Source organism: Callithrix jacchus, chromosome 8, assembly GCF_049354715.1.
Source record: "Callithrix jacchus isolate 240 chromosome 8, calJac240_pri, whole genome shotgun sequence".
Classification (NCBI taxonomy): Eukaryota; Metazoa; Chordata; class Mammalia; order Primates; family Cebidae; genus Callithrix; species Callithrix jacchus.
The window spans coordinates 30420345-30444659 of record NC_133509.1 but is presented as its reverse complement, the minus strand read 5'-3'; the positions used below and the strand labels follow the sequence as shown (position 1 = coordinate 30444659).

General features: G+C 45.9%; 1 protein-coding gene across 28 annotated transcripts in view; it reads right to left on the bottom strand.

Annotated features, from left to right (window-relative positions):
- STARD9 (StAR related lipid transfer domain containing 9) overlaps positions 1–24315 on the bottom strand; it is a 206828-nt gene that overhangs the window by 35977 nt on the left and 146536 nt on the right. For 26 of the 28 annotated variants that reach the window (XR_013520871.1, XR_013520869.1, XR_013520872.1 and 23 more), the window contains 4 exons: positions 22135–22325; positions 21172–21643; positions 813–11114; positions 433–630 (listed from right to left, as the gene is read on the bottom strand). Coding sequence is in view for 14 of the 28 variants with exons in the window: in XM_078334028.1 (XP_078190154.1) it covers positions 433–630; positions 813–11114; positions 21172–21643; positions 22135–22325 (11163 nt within the window). In the remaining 14 variants the exon portion in view is untranslated. The remainder of the gene's footprint in view (positions 1–432; positions 631–812; positions 11115–21171; positions 21644–22134; positions 22326–24315) is intronic. The other 2 variants (XM_078334034.1, XM_078334030.1) reach the window with 2 other exon arrangements.

Below are 24315 nucleotides of genomic sequence, written 5' to 3'. Positions count from 1 at the left end.
TGGAAAGATACACTCTAACATGGTGGGTGGGTGACAGCCCTGGTCTGCCCACCCGAGGGCTAGTTTGGGTGATACCACCTTCTTAAAAGGCCTATCCTCCATTTGCCCACAGGGTTTTAAAGTTTGATTTTTTTTTTCCTCAGGAGAGGTTGCTGGACAGAGAGAACCAAGCCACTTTGAGACCCAGACATGCAAACATGTACACCCTGCCAGAAACCTTCTGTCCATCCTTTCCTGTGCCTTATCTCTGCCCACCCCTCCCTCACTCCATTTTCTCCTATGTCCTCTTTCCATTTACCCTGTCTCTCACAGCCACCTCCACTTGTCCACAGGTATAGAGAACCCTCCAGGATACTAAAACTTCAGCTCCTGCTCCCACACTCCCCTCCCCCAACAGACCCTGCTTCCATCAGGGTTCTGGGTCCACCCTACCTGGTGGTCTCCACAACATCCTTCCTCAGTTGTTGCAAGTATTCTCGGCGTCTGCTGGGCAAGTCAAGATCCCGGATGAGGCGATCTTTGTTGGGCAGGAGGCTCAGTTGTTTCCGGGGGCTAAGGCTTCGAGTCTGGCTGAAGTTCCGAAGTTGCTTAGCCTTCTCTCTCCTGAGGGTCTCAAAGGCTTCTTTTTGCCTGAGGCAAAATATGATTCACTGAAGCTGACCCTGAATGCCCTTTGCTTTAAGATTTATCTATGACCCCTGGAAGATCCCAGCGATGTACAAAGGCAGAGGGAACAGCAAGTTATTAGCTTCCTTGGGTTCCTTCCTCTCAGCCTACCCCTTTTCCTCCCAACCCCAGGCTGGGGCCCTTACCGCACATAGAGATCCTTCCAGGTGGATATCACAGGTTCATCAGTAGCAAGCACCTCCCCTGTTCCACTCTGCAGTACCTGGAGCAGGGCATCTGCTTCCCCGAAGCCGTGGTGCAGTTTTGCTTCTGTGAGTTCCACACTGAGTGAGATGTTCTGGGCCCCAACTTGCAGGGGGATCTGCTCCCTTTGGGACCACTCAGGATCCTGGCTGTGGTCATTAGGAGGTTGTGGGAGGCTCTGTTCCTGCTTTTCGGAGCTGAGATCACAGTTGGCCCCCAGCTCTTCAGTCAAGTCCAACCTCCCAGGAGATCCCTTCTGAACCCCACACCAGTTACTAAATTTGTTATGCACTGGAAGGTCCCTCAGCCTGTGGTGCTGGGGCTCAGGGGCCATGCACATCTGGCAACTGGGGCACAGCAGCCCCTCAGGTTGGCAGGCCTGAGGCAGACCCAAGGCAGAACCTTGGAGCCCTGCAGTCAACTCAGAGACAGGGCAGGGACTGAGGTGCTGGAGGCCTCTCCATGAAGATGAAAGGTCCAGAGTGCACTGCAGTTTCACTGGAGATGCTGAACCCTCACCTCCATTTTCTGTCATGCTCCACCACTGAATTGGCTCCCTACTGCTCAGTGGGCCATGCTCTGGGGAAGCCACCTCCTCAGGCACAAACCTATCGGCCAGCATCTGGCTCCTCTGCCTCAGTGGTGGTGGCAGCAGTCTGCTTTGGACCCCAACAGTGGTCCTGGACTGAAGCTGCTGAGGGGGCTGCCCTAAGAAACTAACTTGGAATTTTGGACTCTGTTGTGGGCTGTGGGGGGAGCCCAACTCAGGGAAGATCCTCCTGTCATTCCTTTGTAATGAACTTCTACCTCTCTGGGAGCCACCTGATTCATTAGTGGTTTGGGAATAATTATCCACTGAAGTCCTTGGGGCACCAACAGGGTCTGAACTGGAGTCAAGCTTCTGGTGGTCTTTAACAGGGTGAGCTGAGGGGGCTGAAAGAGTCAAAAAGCCTGGGGGAAGACCCAGGTCTTGGGTGCTGGCACTAAGAGTGAGGATTGGGGAGGAGGCCCTGTCCACCAACAAAGCACTTGGGGGGACCAACTTCTTCTGGACCCTAAGGTGCCCAGGGAATTTGGAAGTACTGGGAAAGAGCCCTGGGGAGTGAGAGGAGCTGGGACTAGGACTGCTGACAACTATGCAAGGAGATTCCTCTGGCTGGGAGCTGTGAGGCAGGAAAGCATCAGAAACGGAGGGGCTCACAGAAGGAAGATGCTGTCCAAAGGAGGCTTTCTGAAACCTCAAGTGGGATGAGGGTATTGGAGGGCTCTGGGGCTTGCAGGGAGTGCTTTCTTCCTGACGATATGGGGGCTGTGCCATTTTCCATGCTGTTTCCTCTGCCTCTCTCTTCTGAGATACCCCGGGCACATCTCCCCTTTCTTGAGACATGGTTGAGATATCTGAGCCCAGCCCTTCAAGGATCACATTGACTTCCTGAGGTTTGGCCACTGAAGCCTGGAGGTACAGGGAGGGTGAGGTGAGGTCAGTCTGGCTGCCCTCATCCACGGTGGTCTGAGTAGAGCCATCCATCATAAGGGCCTTTGGGGCTTCGTCTAGGATGTCCCTCTTGGTGTTCTGCACCCTTCTGGCCACACCTGGCTGGGAGAGACTCCCTAGCAGCTCCGAGGTATTGTGCAGGAGCTGTGAGAGGTGGAGAGACAGATTGTGCATGCTGGCCCATGAGGCCAGATCAGAGGTTGACACTGCACTGGCTTCAGGCTGAGCAAAGGAGACGTCAGTGCTGCTCCAGTGACGCCTGCTGCTGAGGGTCTGTGTGCCCTGTTTGAATGTGTTTGTCCTGGTCTGTCCCCCAGGGCAGCCTGCCTCTGATGGATACAGCAGCTTAATCTCATCCACTGGACCTGCAGGACCTCCTTCAGTCACAGGGGGCTTACTCCTCAGACAGTCTACTTCACTAGAAGGGCCCCTGAACTGGGGTCTTCTGTCATGACCCGAAGTGGGGGCTCTTCCTTCAGGGCTAGTCAGGATGTGGGGGTTTCCTAAGGCAGCTGAAAAACTCCTTGAGAATATTTCCCAGGCCTCATTTGAACCTTGGGCATTCTCAGTGCTGCTGTGTGTGCTTGACAGGTCCTGAGTATTGGCGTAAGTGCTGAGGTGAGAGTGGAAGGGGGAGTTCTGGTCTTCTAGGCCATTGTCCATGCTGGAACACCGGACCACATTTGATGGTGTCAGGCCCTGGGGCTTCTGGCTGCAGGAAACATGGACTGCACTGCCAAACACACATGGCTTCCAGCTGATAAGCGCAGGCTCTTGTGGACACTGGGACAGGGCATTGGGATTGATGTCACTGGAGCCAAAGTGCAACTTTCCTTTGTCCATCTGAGAGCACCAATTTTCGGGCCTAACCTGTACACCCAGTTTTTCTGGCTTTCCCTGTTGGGCCTGTTCCAAAGTACCAGACATCCGGCCGGTCACAAAATCAGGGGTTGGCATGCATGAGAGACTGGAAGGCATTGGATAAGGAGGGGTGGCAGGCTTCGGGCACCTGTGATCAGCAGTGCCATCATCCAAGTAAGATGAGTCTTTCTGATTGCAGTCTTCAGCCTGCAGAGATGTTCTTGCCACTGACTTTCCTGAGGAATAGCCCCTGAGATGTGAGTTCCACAACCTGTTAGGCCCCTGTGTATCCTCGTCTGTAGGGGAAGGAGGCTCCACACTCAAGTTTAACTCCTGAAGAGAACGAGAAGAGCTGACAACTGAGAACTGTGGTGTGGGGGAGGACTTGGAGTGTTTGTGTCCAGAGAAGACTGCAATCACAGGAAGTGAGCACCTGTAGTTGGGGGCTAGCTGCTCCCTGCCAGTACAGAAGTGACCAGGCCTCTGAGCAACGGGCTGTAGTGTTTCAGTTTGCCTCAAAAGCACAGTGGCTGGGTCTTTGAAATCCTCTGATAAAATCTTGGACATAAGGGGCTTGGCCACAGCCACCTCCTCTCTCCCAGCATCTAAAATCTGACAGCCGGCTGAGCCACCTGTATCAGAAGGAGGGGGATTCACACCCTGGGCAAAGCCTTCACCACTACCTGAAGCCTGGTCTCTCTGCTGCTCTTCTTTCTCCCAGGGACTGTTATCCTGGGGGCTGCAGGTATGTTCTAACTTTGCTACAAACTTGGTTTGGAAATCCAAGCAGTTGTTATCCCTTGACTCAGTGGGAAATTGTGGCTTTTCTAAAAGACATCTGGTGGTATTTTCTAAACATTTATGCTGTGGCTCTGCCACCAACTCACTCTCAGCAGACTCTTCACTTAAATCCAGGGCGTGTGGTCCCTGAGGTGTTGCAGGTGGTTCTGGATTGGTTTGAAACACCTGTGCATTCTGGCCATCTAGAGAGCTGTCCCTAAACTGCCTCAGTGGCTCAGAGTGCATGCCAGCAGTGAAAGAGGCAGTCTCCAGTTCTGTGCTTGCTTGCTTCTCAGCAACATTTGTCTCAGGAACCCCTATTAACTCTAAGCTTCTATCAGTAGCTGAGTAACTGAAGGAACTAGTTCTCACGTCAGGGGCAGAAGGGGAGCTGCAGCCTTGAGCTTGAGATAGGACAGCAGCCACAGTAGAAGGCTCATAAGTGTTGCTCTCTGTTGGCCTAAATTCCCTGTTAACATCTTTGGGCTCAAGGCCATGTGTCAAGTGCACATCAGGTCCCCTATAAGAGATCTCTCCTTTCTCATCCATTTCAAAGGCCCTGGAATGTGCTACACAGGGTAGGTGGATAGAATGTGGGGCAACCTTGAAAAGCTCCTTCCCAAGGTCTCCACCTCTATAACACAGTAAAGTAGAAAAATGGGAAGAATCAGCCTGAGTAGTAACTGGCTGAGAACTGGATGGCTGTTGGCAAGGAAGAGTTCTGCTCTCTTCTCCTCTAGATGGGCTGAGAGTCCTGCTGCCTTCAGTGTTCCTTGAGAAGACTGGGCAATCTAAAGCTTCTCTTGGGTATCTGCATGGGGCTCCCTCCCCATTTCCCTCAAGACTTGGGCTAGATCTTTGATCTGGCAGTGGAGTCAGCCTGGAATGTTTGCTGCCAGTCCTGCAGACTTCTGTCAACCCAGACCCAACACTCTCCTTCGACTTCACACACTGCTGTGTGGGAGCTTCCAGTTCAAGCCTTGTCAGAGCTCCAGGCAGAAGAGTATCTTGTTTGGGACTTGCCCTCCCTTCTTCAAAGCCAGTGGAAGCTTCAGGGCATTGGAGATGGTCTTGCTTAGGCCCTGAGGGACTTGTAGACTTCTGAACATCACAGATCACAGACTGACTTTCAAAATGGGCTGTTTTTTCTCCCTGTGTAGTCACTAACAAATTATTTGAAACTTCTCCATATGTGGTGTCTACAGTTCTGGGTTCCTGATGCTCTGGGCTGCTGTCCTGACTTCCAGGGCCCTCTGCAGTCTCCTGTGGAACTGACTGACTTAGCTCATGCAGAGTTACTCTAGGATCATCACAAGGGGCCTGAGAAGATAAGGCAGCCACTATCATCTTTGATACTACCCTCCTGACCCCCTCCACAGGTGCTAAATAAAGACAGTCTGGGGCCAAAGGATCAGCAGAGGGAAGTGTTCTGGTTGCATTTTTCTTTTTCTCTATGATTTCAGAAGAACCAGAGGGATGTAAAAACTGTTCATCAGCTCCCACGAACTGCCTCAGTTCTCCGGTACAATGTTTTTTGTCTAGAGTAGGGGCAGCATGGGAGAAAGCCTGCACAGGATGCCATGGCTCTCTGTCAGTTCCAGTATCGGGCAGAGGTTGAAAGCTGTCTGCAAACAGAGATGTGCCCTGGGCTTTCCTCTCATCAGTTGACAGATGCCCTTGTTCAGCAGACAGAGATGCTACATGAAATCCTGGTGCTTCACCCTCATTCCTGGTCCAGTCTGATGATGACTGGTCTATTTGTTTACACTGAGGCCTGCCAGCAACGCTTGAAGAACATTCAGGCTCTAGTAAAGTTTCACAGTAAGAAAGGACTGTGCCCCTGGCTACAGAGTCATCAAGCTGCTTTCTCTGGGCCTTTGCCTGTCTGATCTCCTCCAAGATGGCCAGGCACATGGATGCATGATCAAAGGGCTCCAACAGCCTAAGCTCAGGATTGGGCATCCTCGGCAGGGAAACAGATGCTAAGAAAACACCGCTGGTTAGTCTGAGGTCTTCAGTCTTCTTCTCTGCCTTCTGCCTTGGCTCCCTGGCTTGGTCATTATCCTCTTCCAAAGGGAAGTTGACCCTCTTTTCAGGCTGTCTGGAGAGCTTGTTCAGTGAACTGACTCCTATTTCTTTTTGTGTAGCCACCTTGGCTTCAGAAGCAAAATCTTCACTGGTACTGAAACCCATCAAGGTAATTCTGCGGTCTCTTCCTTGGTCTTGGGGGCTGCTGCTTGCTGAGATCTTGTCCTCCGTCCCCAGAGAAATGCTCTCTGGTACACCAGATTGACTATGAGAAACCACAGCCATGGATCTCACAGACCCACACCAGACAGTGTGTGCCTCACAGGAATCCCCTCTAACACTTTCCTCAGGGCTGTGGCTTTTGGTCTCTGCACTCTGGTCTTGATGCTCTACTCTAGTTACCAAGGGACTATTGTGAGTTTTCGACATTGTGAGATCCAGCACACAGTCAAGTGAAGAGATGCCTAGAGCATCAGGTGCATGAAGACAGCTTCTTGGCAGCCTTGGAAAATTTAAGGGCAAGGTATTACTCAGGTCTTGGTGAGAAGGAGCTGTAGAGAATCCTGCCTGGCTTAATAATGGGCTGACAGTTTCGTGGCTGAAAAATGTATCCCTACAAAGCTGGCTGAGACTAGGAAGTTTCTGAGTCACTTTATTTTCTTCCTGTAGGCTGCCTCCCTTTTGCATAGGCATTTCTTCAACTATACTTTGAGCTTTTGGTTTCTCTTGGCTGCCTACGGGTTGGCACCCAAGCACTTGAGGACTGGCTTCCTCCAGCGAGGCGCTGCTAAGTACCCACTCTGATTGAGCATGTCCACCGGCTACAGAGCAGTTTCCAGGGTCTCTTGGGGCCCAATCTTGATTGGAACTTCTTATGTGTTCAGCAATTTGGCTTTCCTGAAAACCTTTCACAGTCTCCAATTCCTCAAGACTTCCTAAGCCCCAAGGCTGCCCTTTGAGACTTGCTGTTACCAATTGCCCATCATTTTCAGAGGACCTTTCCAGCCTGGGCTGCAATGGCAGAGCTCTAGCCAATGCTTTCATTCTCTGTGGGTGAAGAAAAGTGTTGGTGGACTCTCTGAAAGTTGCATGTGTCCCTAAAGAAGCACAAATGTCCCTGGATGATCTGTCTGATCCATCTGGGTGGGTGTGCTCTCTCACAGGTTCATTCTCTTGTACACCTTCCCTTGACCTGAGGGGGTTTACAATGGTTTTCTGGACCTGGGGATGGTTCCCAGCATTGTTAACCTCCATCTCTCCAGCTTCACTATCCCTAATGATAGTATCATCTGTCTGTCTTGGAGACGACAGCTGATCCTTAGAGGGCAAAGCATTTCTAGAGCTGTCTGGCTTAAGGACATGGTCAATCTTCTCCTGCTCCTTCTGGTCCTGGAACACAAACTCCTTATTGACACCTGGTGGGTGGGAAGCATAAACCTGCTTACTCTGCTTGGATTCAATTTCTAAGATGCCATTTTCCAACTGATTTATACTTCTAATTAGCCTAGCCATTGCATCAGTATTATTAACTCTTTTATTCTGTTTCTTTCCAGAAGGTTCTCCTTTGGGATTTAACATTTCTTGTGACTTTCCAGGGCCCCTGCATTCACTGGGGTTTCTTTCCTGAGGGCATGTAACTAACTGGAACCTTTCATATGCAGGCTTTGTACCTGGAAGCTTAACCTCTTCTGAGCTCTCTTTGGGATGAAGAACTTTTCCAAAAACCCTAGTTTCATTTTTCCCTTCCCACTTAGGGGTTGGACTCTCATCTTGGGCCACCATCACTGGGCTGCTTACTCTATGATATACTGATCTGGACTTCAAAGAAACAGCACTTTCCCCTGGCAGGTCTTTCTCAAGGCCTACACTGATGGTCTGTCTCAGAACTGTATTTGGATCCAGCTCTTCTTCCTTGCCTGTCTCAGATTCACAAAACAGGGCCAGAGGCTTCCCAGACACAGTGCTGTCTGAGGAAGCACTGCAACAGGACTGAGCAGTGGCCTCTTCTTCCTCAAGTGCTGGAAAACTGTGTTTTTTACTTAAAATTCCAACTTGATTTTCAAATTCACATACTTTTGTGCTGGTAGAAGGGAAAAAATGTCTGTTCTGAGTAACAGAAGAATAAACTGAATTATGGCTTTCTTCTATAATATTTCCAGGACATTTACCTGATTCTCTGATGACTTCCCTGGTATTCAGATCAACTGGTATCTCAGCTGTGACCTGCTGAGATGAGGCAATTTTAGAATTCTGGTTTTGTAAGAGCCCTGGGAAATTATTCTTCAAATAAGTATTTTGGAGAACCTGGTGGTTGTGACCAAAGCCCCAGGCTTCCCTGGGAGGTGGGGAAGGTACCCTTACTTCTCTGCAAGTTGGAATCTCTAAGGCAGTTTCTGTCAGGGCATCCCTGCTTTTGGTCACATAGATCGTTTCCAAGGGAGGGAGCTGCAGGGAAGGTGAGAATGGATTCCAGGGAGCAGAATGAAGGTATAGCTCTGGACCTGAAGAAAAGGCAAAGGAAACATTTGTGTGTCTTCTAACTACTTCCTTAGAGCTCTCCTGGCAATCTATCTTCTCTTCCTCTAGCGGGTAGTGGCTGTTGGAACTTAATTGCCTTGGCTGGACTGCACTATTTTTCCTGAGAGGAGCCCAGCCTTGAGGCCAATGGTCTGCTTTGGTGGCTGTAGTGACATAACTGTGACAAGCATTCTTCTGGAAAAAATACTCATCAGAGGAAGTCGTCAGTCCAGGTTTCCTGCAACTCTGAAGGCATTCTTCCGAGTTGTTCTGCTTGACTTCACACGCTTCTGCCATGGAATTTGGTATCATGTTCTCTGCTGCAAAGACTTGTGCATCTGTAGATCCACAAGTAGCCAATGATTCCAAGTCTGCCGAATAAGTTTCATCATAACTCACCACTTTCTCACTAGTGTTAAAGAAATCTGAAACATCTTCTAATTTGGCATTTAAACTGTCCTGTTCTTTCTCTGCTCTCAAACGCCTGATTCTGGACAGATGGAGTGGAAAGTTGTTGAGATCCAGATTGCTAGATACCCTAGGGCCAACTGGGAATAGAGTATCTCCTCCTTTGCTAGAAGCTTGGGCCAGGGAACCAGAGTTTTCTTCAAGGTAGGGGAAAGCTGGCCTGGGCTCTCCTATGGCCTCCAAAACAGGATGAGAGAGTTCAAGGAGGTACTTTTGCTGAAGGGCAGACCAATCCCTTTCATGGGTGCTGCCTACATGAGTCAATGTGGTGACAGAGGCAGCCAGCACATCTGATACACTAGAATTGTGGGATGCTTCAGAGTTGCCCTGCTGTGTCATGTCAGGGATACCTCTGCCCTGAAAGGTGCCATCAGCTCCTGGTTGAACAAGCCTTTGAATTCCCCAGAGAGATAGCCTGGATTTGTCAGAAGCAGAGGTTGTATGCTCATCTCTTACACTGCAGAGCAGCTCAGTACTGCCTTGATGTAGTTTGGAGCTATCTGGTGGAACTGTTTCTGCACCTGATAGCTGTAGTTCCTCAGTATTTAGCCAGTATCCAGGCCTCTCTCCGTCGCAGGGCTGAAATTCCTGCACATCAGGACTTGGACATAAAGAACCCACTATTCCTCGGGGGGTGCTGGGGTTGATCTTAGAGTCACAGGAAAACCAGGAATCCATGGACATCAGTGGGCTCTCTCTTGAAAGCTGCATGCCTTGGAGATAGTCGGCTTGTTCAGAGTAGCTTGGCTCTACCTGTGACTCAGCCTGCTCATGACGGGGTTGGAACTGAGGATCAAGGTAAAACGAACTGCTCATTGGCAGGACAGCATCCAGCCTAGCTCCTGTTCTGTAGTTTATAGGACCAAGACTGCATATTGCCTTTTGGTCCATTAGAGGCAGATTGGAGTTCTCCAGGTGCCAAAAAGTCTCTGTGGGTATCTCATCAGCTGAACCAGAGAAAGCTTCTTCTTGATCTTCCCCCAGTTCTTCCTCAGCATCAATCAGGCTATCCAAGGAAAAGCTCCTGTGAGTTTGAGCAAATAGGTCACTGTCTGACGGCACAGTGAAGTCCCTCACAAAAGCTCTAGTTCTGATCCTAGGGTGGCCATGGTTATTGGTGAGATGATTGCCCCATAGCCTGTCTTTTGAGCTTTTGGTACTCTTCTCAGCCAGTGAGTCCTCAGATATTTGGCTGTCATCATTTTCAGAGTTCTCTGACTCTGCAAAATCCCACTTCCTCCCCTGAGGGTCCTCTGGCTTTAGTGGCTCTATGAGGGCTTTGGCGAAGATACACGAGAGAGAATCTACTGAATAGCTGCTATCTGTGTCAGATAAATCATTGTCTTTTTCTCTTGAATGATCCTCTACTGGGCTGAAATCTGTGAGTGGGGCCATGGTGTCTGGGTCCCTTGCATTTTGTTGTCTCTTCAAAGGACTGCCAAGAGGCAAGTGAGAGGACTTTTTGGTAATATCTCTGACCCTAGCTGCTAGAACCCTCTGATGCCTTTTTGATGCCCTGCTAGGAGAAGGTGGTTTGTATTGTATCCAAAAAGTCTTAACTGCCTTTCCACAGCCAGCAGTTGTCTTGGGTCCATGAGGACATGGGGAACTGCAACCAGCTCCCATAGCAGACTTGCGGGTCCCAAGGTTCCCTTCTTCTTGCCACCCAGCTTGTGTGTAGTTAGGGTCTGCTAGTTCCTTTGTCCTTCTGGTCTGGGTGGTAGAGGTGAGAATCTTTGGTTCATCCCTTGGCTTTAGCTTGTTAGCTGATTGCCTCAGAGATACTAAGCCCTGGCTCATCATATGACAAGGCTGCTTACCAACTCTCTGCATTTCCTGGATGCCAACAGACTTGGGACTCATGGTGAGGCAAGTGTCTGGAGCTGAGGCTCCCTTCCTGGTCTTGGCTGCTCTAGCTGTGTAGTGCTGCCCATGGCCTAAGGAATGCAGGCCGTTCTTGCAGAGATGCCCTGCCCTTGGAGGGTAGGAAGCAGCCTGCGGCAAATGCTCTTCTGATGATGTTTTCTCTGATGTTTGGTGAGTAGGGTCAGGCATAGGTGGTAAAGTGGTGGAGGGATTCCAACTCAGGAAAATGCTGTGAAGGCAAGGAAAGCTGTCTCAGAAGACCTAAGAGGTACTACTTCCTGTGGACAGAAGGAAGTTAAAAACCATGCCAATGTCACTGTCTCCTACAGACTTCACAGCCAGAGAAAAGTTCTCTAGGTATAAAAGGAAACTGTGGACTAGCTCTCCAAGAGGCTCCAGGCCCACTCTGTTCCTCAATTTCTTCATCTTATTAAAAAACTGAACTGAAGCTAATCACACTTTTAGGGAAAACTTCCTATTAACAGGCAGTATGAGGAGTAGAGAAACAATTTAAATGGTATTATGCGGAACCAAAAGATACATCTATAAAGTGATATACATTCTACAGAACTGTAATTATCAATAATATAAAGAAATAAAAATAATGATTAAAAATGAAACAAAAATAATTATTAAAAGAAACCTAAAAAACAACAAACACATGCATTTTGTTGTTTTTTAGGATCTACTTGGATCTTGATTTGAAAAACAAACTGTTTCAATGCTGAACCATGTTAGAGAAAAAAAGAGAAAAAAGAAAAACCAACTGTAAATAGTTTTAGACAAGCAGAGAAATTTGAATATGGCCTAAGTTTTAGAATACAGCAAATAATTAATCTTAATTTTGGCAGCTGTCACAATAACATTGTGGTTACAAGAAAAGTCCATTTTTTTAGAAGTGTATACTTAGAAATGTAGAACTAAAATGACATGGTGTCTAGAAGTTGTATAGAAGGTGTATAGAAGTTGCCTTAAAATACTTCAGAAAATGGGAATGTAGGCAAGTGCGTAAAGCTTAATAACTGCTGAATACTATCAGTGATACATATACTACTCTTCCAACTTGGCATATGTTTAAATTTTTTTTCATAATAAAATTTTTTAAAAAGCCCACCTGGTACTTTGAAGACCAGAGAGGTGGGCAAACATCACACCAAGAGACGTTAATTGTGAACCTCCTATGGACAAGAACCTATGCTAGGTCCTGACGATTTAAAGAGGTATAAGATATATAAACCCTTGCTCCAAGGAGTCTGGGAGATAATAGAGCCCTGCCTTGATATAAGGAGTAATGGAGAAAAGAAACAAGGAAGATCTCAACTTGAACCCGGGAGTTAAAAACATAGCTTAGGGGAGGACTCAAGATGGCGCAGTGAGAACAACTCAGGATTGAAGCTCTCGGTGAATGCGTGGAGAGGGTGAGTCAGGGCCGCATTTCCAGACGGATCTTTGTTGCCCACAGAACGGGGAAATTCCCAGGTATAAAAAAGATACGGGACGCCAGGCAGAGGTTTTGGCTGGTGCGGCTGGCAGCCGGCACTGTAATGCAGTGGTGCTACACAGCGCTCCACACAAAGCGCACTGGTCTAAGTGCCCTGTTGAACCGGCAACCTGAGACTTGAGAAGGCTGAACTTGAGACTGAATGGGACTTGGACAGTGAGCCAGCCCAGGAGATTCCAGGAAACAGTGTTTGGGGTAGCGCAGTGGGACAAACAAAATGGTGATTCCAAACGCACCCAGTGGAGAGGTTTCCTTAGGGCACAGCTGAACCCAGTACGGTGCAGCTCCGTGGTGGAGGGGCGTCCGCCATTACCGAGGCAATCCACCCCTACTGAGGTACACACCCATTGTTGACGCAGCCTGCAGTTGCCGAGGCAACCCACCACAACAGAGAGACTCCGCCGCAGGGCGTAGCCTGTGGCAGCAGGGCGGAGACTGCAGCAGAAGGGCAGAGTCTGCAGCAACAGGGCGAACCTCACACCAGCAGGGCAAAGCCCCGCCAGGCAAATAGTGTCTAGACTGCCTCCTAGCTGGGCAGGACAGCACAACGGACACTCACAAAGAAAGCCCCACCCCCCCACCCCCAAGACAGAGCATCTGAGAAAAAAAGGGTTATTTTATGAGTTCTGTTGCAGCAGAATTAAACGTAGCAGCCTAACAGCCCTGAATGAAAAACAGAGCTCACAGCTCAGCACTTGAGCTTCTATAAAGTACAGACTGTCTCTTCAAGCAGCTCCCTGACCCCTCTATATCCAGAAGACTGACATTTGGCAGGCATCATTCTGGGACAAAGATAGCAGAAAAAGAAACTGGTAGCATCCCTCACTGTTCTGCAGCTGCTATAGGTGCACCCCAGACAAGCAGGGCCTGGAGTGGACCTCAGCAGTCGTACAGTAGAGGGGCTAGACTGGTAGAAGGAAAACCAAGTAACAGAAATACTTCATCATCAACAATCTGGGCGTCCACTAAGAGACCCAATGAAAAAGTCAGCAACTACTCAGACGACAGGTGGATAAATCCACAAAGATGGGAAGAAACCAGCGCAAAAAAAAAGGAAAACACCTGAAACCAGAACACCTCACCTCCTAGAAAGGACCAAAACTCCTTACCAGCAAGGGAGCAAAGCTGGACGGAGAATGACTGTGACGAAATGACGGAATTAGACTTCAGAAGGTGGATAATGAGAAACTTTTGTGAGCTAAAAGAACATGTTTTAAATCAATGCAAAGAAACTAAAAACCTTGATAAAAGATTTGAAAAAAGATTCGAGGAAATGATAACAAGAATGGATAACTTGGAGAGGAATATGAATGAATTAAATGAGCTGAAAAACACAATATGACAATTTCGCGAAGCATGCACAAGTTTCAACAGCCGAATTGACCAAGCACAAGAAAGAATATCTGAAGTCGAAGATCAACTCAATGAAATAAAACGAGAAACCAAAATCAGAAAAAAAAGAGCAAAAAGGAATGAACAAAGTCTCCAAGAAATGTGGGACTATGTGAAGAGACCTAACCTACGTTTGATAGGTGTACCAGAATGTGACGAAGAAAATGAATCCAAGCTGGAAAATACTCTGCAGGACATTATCCAGGAAAACTTCCCCAACCTAGCAAGACAGGCCAACACTCAAATGCAGGAAATACAGAGAAAACCACAAATACATTCCGCAAGAAGAGCAACGTCAAGGCACATAATCGTCAGATTCCACAAGGTTGAAATGAAGCAGAAAATACTAAGGGCAGCCAGAGAGAAAGGTCGGGTCACCCACAAAGGGAAGCCCATCAGACTCACAGCAGATCTCTCGGCAGAAACTCTACAAGCCAGAAGAGAGTGGGGGCTAATATTCAACATCCTTAAAGAAAAGAACTTTCAACCCAGAATTTCATATCCAGCCAAACTGAGCTTCATAAGTGAAGGAAAAATAAAATCCTTTGCAAACAAGCAAATACTCAGAGATTTTGTCACCACCAGGCCTGCTTTACAAGAGCTCCTGAGAGAGCCACTACATATGGAAAGGAACAACCAGTACCAGCCATTCCAAAATCACACTAAATGCTAAAGAGCATCAACATAATGAAGAATCTACAACAACTAACGGGCAAAACAGCCAGCTAGCATCAAAATGGCAGTATCAAATTCACACATTACAATATTAACCCTAAATGTAAATGGACTAAATGCACCAATCAAAAGACACAGACTGGCAAATTGGATAAAAAAACAAAACCAGTCAGTGTGCGGTATCCAGGAAACACATCTCACATGCAAGGATGCACAAAGGATCAAAATAAAGGGATGGAGGAAGATTTACCAAGCAAATGGAGAGCAAAAAAAAAGCAGGAGTTGCAATTCTCATCTCTGATAAAATAGACTTTAAAGCAACAAAGATCAAAAGAGACAAAGAAGGTCATTACATAATGGTAAAAGGAACGATACAACAAGAAGAGCTAACAATCCTAAACATATATGGACCCAATACAGGAGCACCCAGATACAGAAGACAAGTTCTTAATGACTTACAAAGAGACGCAGACTCCCACACAATAATAGTGGGAGATGTTAACACTCCACTGTCAATATTAGACAGATCAACCAGACAGAAAATTAACAAGGATATCCAGGGCTTCAACTCAGATCTGGAGCAAGCAAACCTGATAGACATTTACAGAACTCTCCACCTCAAATCCACAGAATATACATTCTTCTCAGCACCACATCACACCTACTCTCAAACTGACCACTTAATTGGAAGTAAAGCACTCCTCAGCAAATGCAAAACAACTGAAATCATAACAAACAGTCTCTCAGACCATAGTGCAATCAAGTTAGAATTCAGAATACAGAAACCAACCCAGAACCGCACAGCTTCATGGAAACTGAACAACTGGCTCTTGAATGTTGACTGGATAAACAATGAAATGAAGGCAGAAATAAAGAAGTTCTTCGAAACCAATGAGAACGAAGACACAACATGCCAGAATCTCTGGGACACATTTAAAGCAGTCTCTAAAGGAAAATATATAGCAATAAGTGCCCATATGAGGAGAATGGAGAGATCCAAAATTGACACCCTATTGTCAAAATTCAAAGAGCTAGAGAAGCAAGATCAAAAAAACTCAAAACCTAGCAGAAGACAAGAAATAACTAAGATCAGAGCTAAACTGAAGGAGATAGAGACACGAAAAACCCTTCATAAAATCAATAAATCCAAGAGGTGGTTTTTGAAAAGATCAACAAAATAGACAGACCACTAGCCAGATTGATTAAAAAGAAAAGAGAGAACAACCAAATAGATGCAATAAAAAAATGATAAAGGGGAAATCACCACAGATTCCACAGAAATTCAAACCATCATAAAAGAATATTACAAACAACTCTATGCACATAAACTAGTAAACCTGGAAGAAATGGATAAATTCCTGGACTCCTGTGTCCTCCCAAGCCTAAACCAAGAGGAAGCTGAAACTACGAATAGACCAATAACAAGGACAGAAGTCAAGGAAGCAATTAAGAGCCTACCACACAAAAAAAGCCCAGGTCCAGACAGGTTCACAGCCAAATTCACAGCCGAATTCTACCAGACACACAAAGAGGAGCTGGTACCATTCCTTCTGAAACTATTGCAAATAATCCGAAAAGAGGGAATCCTTCCCAAATCATATTATGAGACCAATATCATCCTGATACCAAAACCCAGCAGAGACCCAACAAGGAAAGATAACTTCAGACCAATATCCATGATGAACATAGATGCAAAAATCTTCAATAAAATATTGCAAAAATCTTCAATAAAATATTGGCAAGCCGATTGCAATAGCAAATCAAAAAACTTATTCACCACAATCAAGTAGGATTCATCCCGGGGATGCAAGGCTGGTTCAACATATGCAAGTCTATAAACGTAATTCACCACATAAACAGAACCAAAAATAAAAACCACATGATTATCTCAATTGATGCAGAGAAGGCATTCGACAAAATTCAACAGCCCTTTATGCTAAAAACCCTCAATAAACTCGGTATCGATGGAATGTATCTCAAAGTAATAAAAGCTATTTATGACAAACCAACAGCCAATATCATACTGAATGGGCAAAAACTGGAAGCATTCCCTTTGAAATCCGGCAGTAGACAAGGATAACCTCTTTCACCACTCCTATTCAATATAGTACTCGAAGCTCTAGCCATAGCAATCAGGCAAGAAAAAGAAATAAAGGATATTCAAATAGGAAAGGTGAGCGCCAAATTGTCTCTATTTGCAGACGACATGATAGTATACATAGAAGACCCCATCGCCTCAGCCCCAAAACTCCTGAAACTGATAAGCAACTTCAGCAAAGTCTCAGGATATAAAATCAATGTGCAAAAATCACAAGCATTCCTCTACACCAATAACAGACTTAAAGAAAGCCAAATCAAGAACGAACTGCCATTCACAAATGCTACAAAAAGAATAAAATACCTTGGAATACAACTCACAAGGAACGTAAGGGACCTCTTCAAGGAAAACTACAAACCACTGCTCAACGAAATAAGAGAGGACACAAACAGATGGAGAAACATTCCATGTTCATGATTAGGAAGAATTAATATCGTGAAAATTGCTATACTGCCCAAAGTAATTTACAGAATCAACGCTATCCCCATCAAGCTACCACTGACTTTCTTCACGGAACTGGAAAAAACCACCATGGACTTCATATGGAACCAAAAGAGAGCCCACAGAGCCAAGTCAATTCTAAGCAAAAAGAACACAGCGGGGGGCATCACACTACCGAATTTCAAACTATACTACAAGGCTACAGTAATCAAAACAGCATGGTACTGGTACCAAAACAGAGACATAGACCAATGGAACAGAACAGAGGCACCGGAGGCAACACAACATATCTACAACCATACAATCTTTGATAAACCTGACAAAAGCAAGCAATGAGGAAAGGATTCCCTGTTTCACAAATGGTGTTGGGAAAACTGGCTAGCCATGTGCAGAAAGCAGAAACTGGACCCCTTCCTGACACACCTTACACTAAAATTAACTCCAGATGGATTAAAGACTTAAACATAAGACCTGGCACCATAAAAACCCTAGAAGGAAATCTAGGCAAAACCATCCAGGACATAGGAGTAGGCAAGGACTTCATAACCAAAACACCAAAAGCATTGGCAACAAAAGCCAAAATAGACAAATGGGACCTAATGAAACTCCACAGCTTCTGCACAGCAAAAGAAACAGTCACTAGAGTGAATCGGCAACCAACAGAATGGGAAAAAATTTTTGCAGTTTACCCATCGGACAAAGGGCTGATATCCAGAATGTACAAAGAACTCAAACAGTGCCCTCTTTCACCACTCCTATTCAATATAGTACTGGAAGTTCTAGCCAGAGCAATCAGGCAAGAAAAAGAAATAAAGGGTATTCAAATAGGAAAGGTGGAAGCCAAATTGTCTCTATTTGCAGACGACATGATAGTATACATAGAAGACCCCATTGCCTCAGCCCAAAAACTCCTGAAACTGATAAGCAACTTCAGCAAAGTCTCAGGATATAAAATCAATGTGCAAAAATCACAAGCATTCGTCTACACCAATAACAGACTTAAAGCCAAATCAAGAGTGAACTGCCATTCGCAATTGCTACAAAAAGAATAAAATACCTTGGAATACAACTCACAAGGAACGTAAGAGACCTCTTCAAGGAGAACTACAAACCACTGCTCAACGAAATCAGAGAGGACACAAACAGATGGAGAAACATTCCATGTTCATGGTTAGGAAGAATTAATATTGTGAAAATGGCTATACTGCCCAAAGTAATTTACAGAATCAACGCTATCCCCATCAAGCTACCATGGACTTTCTTCACAGAACTGGAAACAACCACCATGAACTTCATATGAAACCAAAAGAGAGCCCGCATAGCCAAGTCAATTCTAAGCAAAAAGAACACAGCGGGGGGCATCACACTACCGGATTTCAAACTATACTACAAGGCTACAGTAATCAAAACAGCATGGTACTGGTACCAAAACAGAGAGATAGACCAATGGAACAGAACAGAGGCACTGGAGGCAACACAACATACATACAACTATACAATCTTTGATAAACCTGACAAAAACAAGCAAGGGGGAAAGGATTCCATGTTTAACAAATGGTGTTGGGAAAACTGGCTAGCCATGTGCAGAAAGCAGACACTGGACCCCTTCCTGACACCTTACACTAAAATTAACTCCGGATGGATTAAAGACTTAAACATAAGACCTGGCACCATAAAAACCCTAGAAGAAAATCTAGGCAAAATTATCCAGGACATAGGAGTAGGCAAGGACTTCATGAACAAAACACCAAAAGCATTGGCAACAAAAGCCAAAATAGACAAATGGGACTTAATGAAACTCCACAGCTTCTGCACGGCAAAAGAAACAGTCACTAGAGTGGATCGGCAACCAACAGAATGGGAAAAAATTTTCGCAGTCTACCCATCTGACAAAGGGCTGATATCCAGAATTTACAAAGAACTCAAACAGATTTACAGGAAAAAAACAAACAAGCCCATTCAAAAGTGGGCAAAGGATATGAACAGATACTTTACGAAAGAAGACATATATGAGGCCAACAATTATATGAAAAAATGCTCATCGTCACTGGTCATCAGAGAGATGCAAATCAAAACCACATTGAGATACCATCTCACGCCAGTTAGAATGGCGATCATTAAAAAATCTGGAGACAACAGATGCTGGAGAGGATGTGGAGAAAAAGGAACACTTTTACACTGTTGGTGGGAGTGTAAATTAGTTCAACCATTGTGGAAGACAGTGTGGCGATTCTTCAAGGCCTTAGAAATAGAAATTCCATTTGACCCAGCAATCCCATTACTGGGTATATATCCAAAAGACTATAAATCGTTCTACTATAAGGACACATGTACACGAATGTTCATTGCAGCACTGTTTACAATAGCAAAGACCTGGAATCAACCCAAATGCCCATTGATAATAGACTGGATTGGAAAAATGTGGCACATATACACCATGGAATATTATGCAGCAATCAGAAATGATGAGTTTGTGTCATTTGTAGGGACATGGATGAATCTGGAGAATGTCATCCTCAGCAAACTGACACAAGAACAGAAAATGAAACACCGCATATTCTCACTCATAGGTGGGTGATGAAAAATGAGAACACATGGACACAGGGAGGGGAGTACTAAACACTGGGGTCTATTGGGGGGAAAGAGGAGGGCCAGTGGGAGGGGAAGGTGGGGAGGGATAGCCTGGGGAGAAATGCCAAATGTGGGTGAAGGGGAGAAGAAAAGCAAAGCACACTGCCATGTGTGTACCTACGCAACTGTCTTGCATGCTCTGCTCATGTACCCCAAAACCTAAAATCCAATAAAAAAAAAAAAAAAAGAACTCAAACAGATTTATAGGAAAAAAAACAAGCCCATTCAAAATTGGGCAAAGGATATGAACAGACACTTTACGAAAGAAGACATATATGAGGCCAATAATCATATGAAAAAATGCTCATCGTCACTGGTCATCAGAGAGATGCAAATCAAAACCACATTGAGATACCATCTCACACCAGTTAGAATGGCGATCATTAAAAAATCTGGAGACAACAGATGCTGGAGAGGATGTGGAAAAAAAGGAACACTTTTACACTGTTGGTGGGAGTGTAAACTAGTTCAACCATTGTGGAAGACAGTGTGGCGATTCCTCAAGGCCTTAGAAATAGAAATTCCATTTGACCCAGCAATCCCATTACTGGGTATATATCCAAAGGACTATAAATCGTTCTACTATAAGGACACATGCACACGAATGTTCATTGCAGCACTGTTTACAATAGCAAAGACCTGGAATCAACCCAAATGCCCATTGATGATAGACTGGATTTGGAAAATGTGGCACATATACACCACGGAATATTATGCAGCAATCAGAAATGATGAGTTTGTGTCATTTGTAGGGACATGGATGAATCTGGAGAACATCATTCTCAGCAAACTGACACAAGAACAGAAAATGAAATACCGCATATTCTCACTCATAGGCGGGTGATGAAAAATGAGAACACATGGACACAGGGAGGGGAGTACTAAACACTGGGGTCTAGTGGGGGGAAAAGGGGAGGGCCAGCAGTCGGGGGAGCTGGGGAGGGATAGCCTGGGGAGAAATGCCAAATGTGGGTGAAGGGGAGAAAGGAAGCAAAACACACTGCCATGTGTGTACCTATGCAACTGTCTTGCATGTTCTGCACATGTACCCCAAAACCTAAAATGCAATTAAACAAAAAAAGAAAACATAGCTTACTCACCAGGTGGGAGGTGGGATCAGAAAGCTCATTTGATGTGCCAGGTGGGTCGGGGAGGGAGACAGAGGGGGGTGGTATAGGAGTCAAGAAGTCTGGTTAGAGGCATGACAAGATTTAGGTGGGACATACAAGGAAATGTATATGGATAGTCCAGGTCTAAGGAACAGATGAAAAATGAGGCTGAGAGCCTTATTCCCAAGATATTACCAAAGAAGCAAGAATTGCTACTCAGGAGGTAAGGAAGATGGGAAAGGCCTCGATTTAAAACGATGTCTACAGAAAGAAGAAGAGTGGCCAGAAGGGAGAAAAAGTCAAGAGGAAGACAGGACTATATACATCCTTCCATTTCACAGACTGAGGAAATGAGGCACTGGGAAGAAAAGAACACTACCTAGACAACAAGGCTGTAAACTTTAACCAAGTGTTTCCAGGTGACAACTACTGGCTGTACCTCTGTAGCTGGGGCATGTGCTTGCTGCAGAGCCTTTGGGGGCTCAGAGAACTGCAACTTGATGATCTTCTTCTACATCGAGGCTGTGGGACTATGGCATCAGGGCTGGGAACCCAGTAGGGGTGCTCCTGGGTGCTGTCATCCTGGAGCTGGCACAATGTTGTGAGCTGCTCCAGTCTCTTCTGGGCCTCCAACAGCCTCTGCTTTTTGATGATTCTCTCTAGCTGGAATGAGACCTTTTTTCGCCAGACATTCTGCTCTGCTGCCCGAAGAGTGTGTCTCCGCAGGAGCTGCAGTTGCACCACCCTTTTCTGACTTTGGGCAAATGGGGATGGCTGAATCTCATGATCTGTCTGAAGCCAAGCATCAAGCGCCACAGATCCCTCAAGTTCTTTCTCTGCTACATGGTCTTCTTGCTGCTGCTGCTGCAGGCTGGCCAGCCAGGTCTCTTCTCTGAGCAGACACTGCTGGTCTAGGAACCAAAAACATCCAGAGAGAAGTTCAGCATCTCCATCCCTGCTCGTGGCTCCCTTGACTCAGACACCTCCAGCCATGGCTGGACCTGTGTGGAGTGAAGGAGCTGGCCAAGGTGATGTGGCGGGATGAGGGCTGCACAGCTACAGGACCCCCTTATCACAAAGCAAAATAATGAAGACCCTCAGGCCTCAGCACAACAGTGGGCACATGCTAGGGAAGGCAGTAGGGTATGGACACATGAGCAAATGAGGAGTGATAAGTAGAAGGCCCATAATTCTGAGGACAATAAGGAAATTAGCTTCCTAATTCTTGCTTCCAGCCCTTTTCTTATAAGAGCCTCTGGTGTCTAAAAGAAAAGAGAACACCTAATACCAAAGATTCCGTCATATCACAAAGAAAACAAAAGAAAGAATACAAAAGGACGAGGAAGCATGAAAATGAAAGAATAAGGAGGTGAGGCAGACACCTTAAGTGGTGGACACCTACTTTCTTTAATCTGCTGGCTAATGCAAGCTTGGTCAAGTTCCAGTTCCCTCTCAGCTTTAATCTCTTCTGCTAGGATTTGTTTCCTCAAATCCTCCACATAGCTCTGCTGCTGCTGAATCTGGGCACTGTGGGATGTCTCTCCATCCCTTGGTGTCTGATGGTCCTCGTCACACTGTTCTTCAAGTACTGTCCTGTCACAGAAGCAGCTGAGGTTACCCAAGGGGAAATGCAAATCAAGCTTAGGACAAACTGATGGGAGTGTAAGGCCTTCTGAGAAAGCCCCTGAATTCAACAGGGTAGAGAGGACTTTGGACTCCTAGCAACCTTGGACAAACAGGGATGGTGTCACAGGCAGCTCATGATGTCACAGTGCAGGAGAGGAGAATGGTCATTAAACTGGCATATTCTTAGAGTTGTGCCTTTAGCAGAAACACACATTCATTTTAGTTAAGGAAAATCACCAGGAAAGTTGTTCTTTTTAAAAAGACACAGAAACATTTTAGCTAAACTCAGAAGTTTTGTCCTTTAAAAAAGAATAAAAAAGTGTCTGGTAAAAATATGTTGGAAATAGTAAAGCAGAAGCTTCAGAAACACTGTGGGCATAAAACTCTCTCCTATATATTCAGCACCTCCATTCCCTGAAACAGAAGTCCTCTGTGATCTGGTAGCAAAAGGCAGCTGATAATTTATACACAAACCACACCTGTGTGTGTGACCCAAAAGAGAGCTGGTCTCCACTCAAGAGCTGTTTTCAGTGAATAAGCCCTGGAATCGGATTCAAGAGTTTTAGACTCTACCACACCTTTCAGAGATATACACTGAGCATTTATTGGTGAAATATGTCACTAATTTGTCTAGATCCAGTGAGAGGAAATGAGGGATATAAATGAACTAAGATTAGCCATGAGCTGAAAATCTGTGTTGTATTTGAAATTTTCCATAACAAACAGCTTACAGAAAATTCTAGATTTTTTTTTTTTTGAGTCCAGGTCTCACTCTACCACCCAGGCTGGAGTGCAGTGGCATGATCTCAGCTCACTGCAACCTTTGCCTCCCAGGTTCAAGCAATTCTCCTGCCTCAGCCTCCCAAGTAGCTGGGACTGCAGATATGTGCCACCAGGCTTGGCTAATTCTTGTATTTTTAGTAGAGACAGGGGTTTCACCATGTTCGTCAGGCTGATCTCAAACTGCTGACCTCAAGTAATCTGCCCACCTCAGCCTCCCAAAGTCCTGGCACTACAGGCATGGTCCACCGTGCCTGGCCTAAAAAATTCTAGATTTTAGTCATGCCTCTGGAACCAAGTTCCATCTATACAACCATAGATGACTCAGAAGCTTATTCTGAAAACTGACAGCTTCTACCTACTTGCTGACCTTTCCCTGTGGTTATGTAAAGACCTCAAATGCTTTTTTCTGCAGGGTATCCTCATCCCTGTCATATTGGCACCCTAGGATGGGCACAGGATGGGACTGGCTGGGAAGAGTCAGATTCTGCCAGAGGCTAAAAATGTCAGAATCAAGCCTGCTTTATCAAGCCTTCCCTACAACCCCAGGATGTCATGACTTCAAAGCTCGGAGAAGCTGGCTTATTGGTTATGGTGGAACCATATCTCAGGCAGTATGACCAGTATGCTGTAAGGGAACCACTCTTTTTAAGAGATCTAGGCCGGGCGCGGTGGCTCACGCCTGTAATCCCAGCACTTTGGGAGGCCGAGGCGGGTGGATCACGAGGTCAAGAGTTGAGACCATCCTGGTCAACATGGTGAAACCCCGTCTCTACTAAAAATACAAAAAATTAGCTGGGCATGGTGGCGCATGCCTGTAATCCCAGCTACTCAGGAGGCTGAGGCAGGAGAATTGCCTGAACCCAGGAGGCGGAGGTTGCAGTGAGCCGATATCGCGCCATTGCACTCCAGCCTGGGTAACAGGAGCGAAACTCCATCTCGGGGAAAAAAAAAAAAAAAGAGATCTACCACTTTGTAGAGCAAAATGAAATCACATGGGTATCACAGAAGAGGTCCACAAATGAAAGCCTGTGAGTCCAAATTTGGTCTGCTGCCTGTTTTTATTAATAAAGTTTTATTAGAATGCAACCATATCCATTTATTTATGTACTCTCTAGTACTGATTTTGCACCACCCTGGCAAAATTGAGTAGTTGCAGCACAGACCATATGGCCCA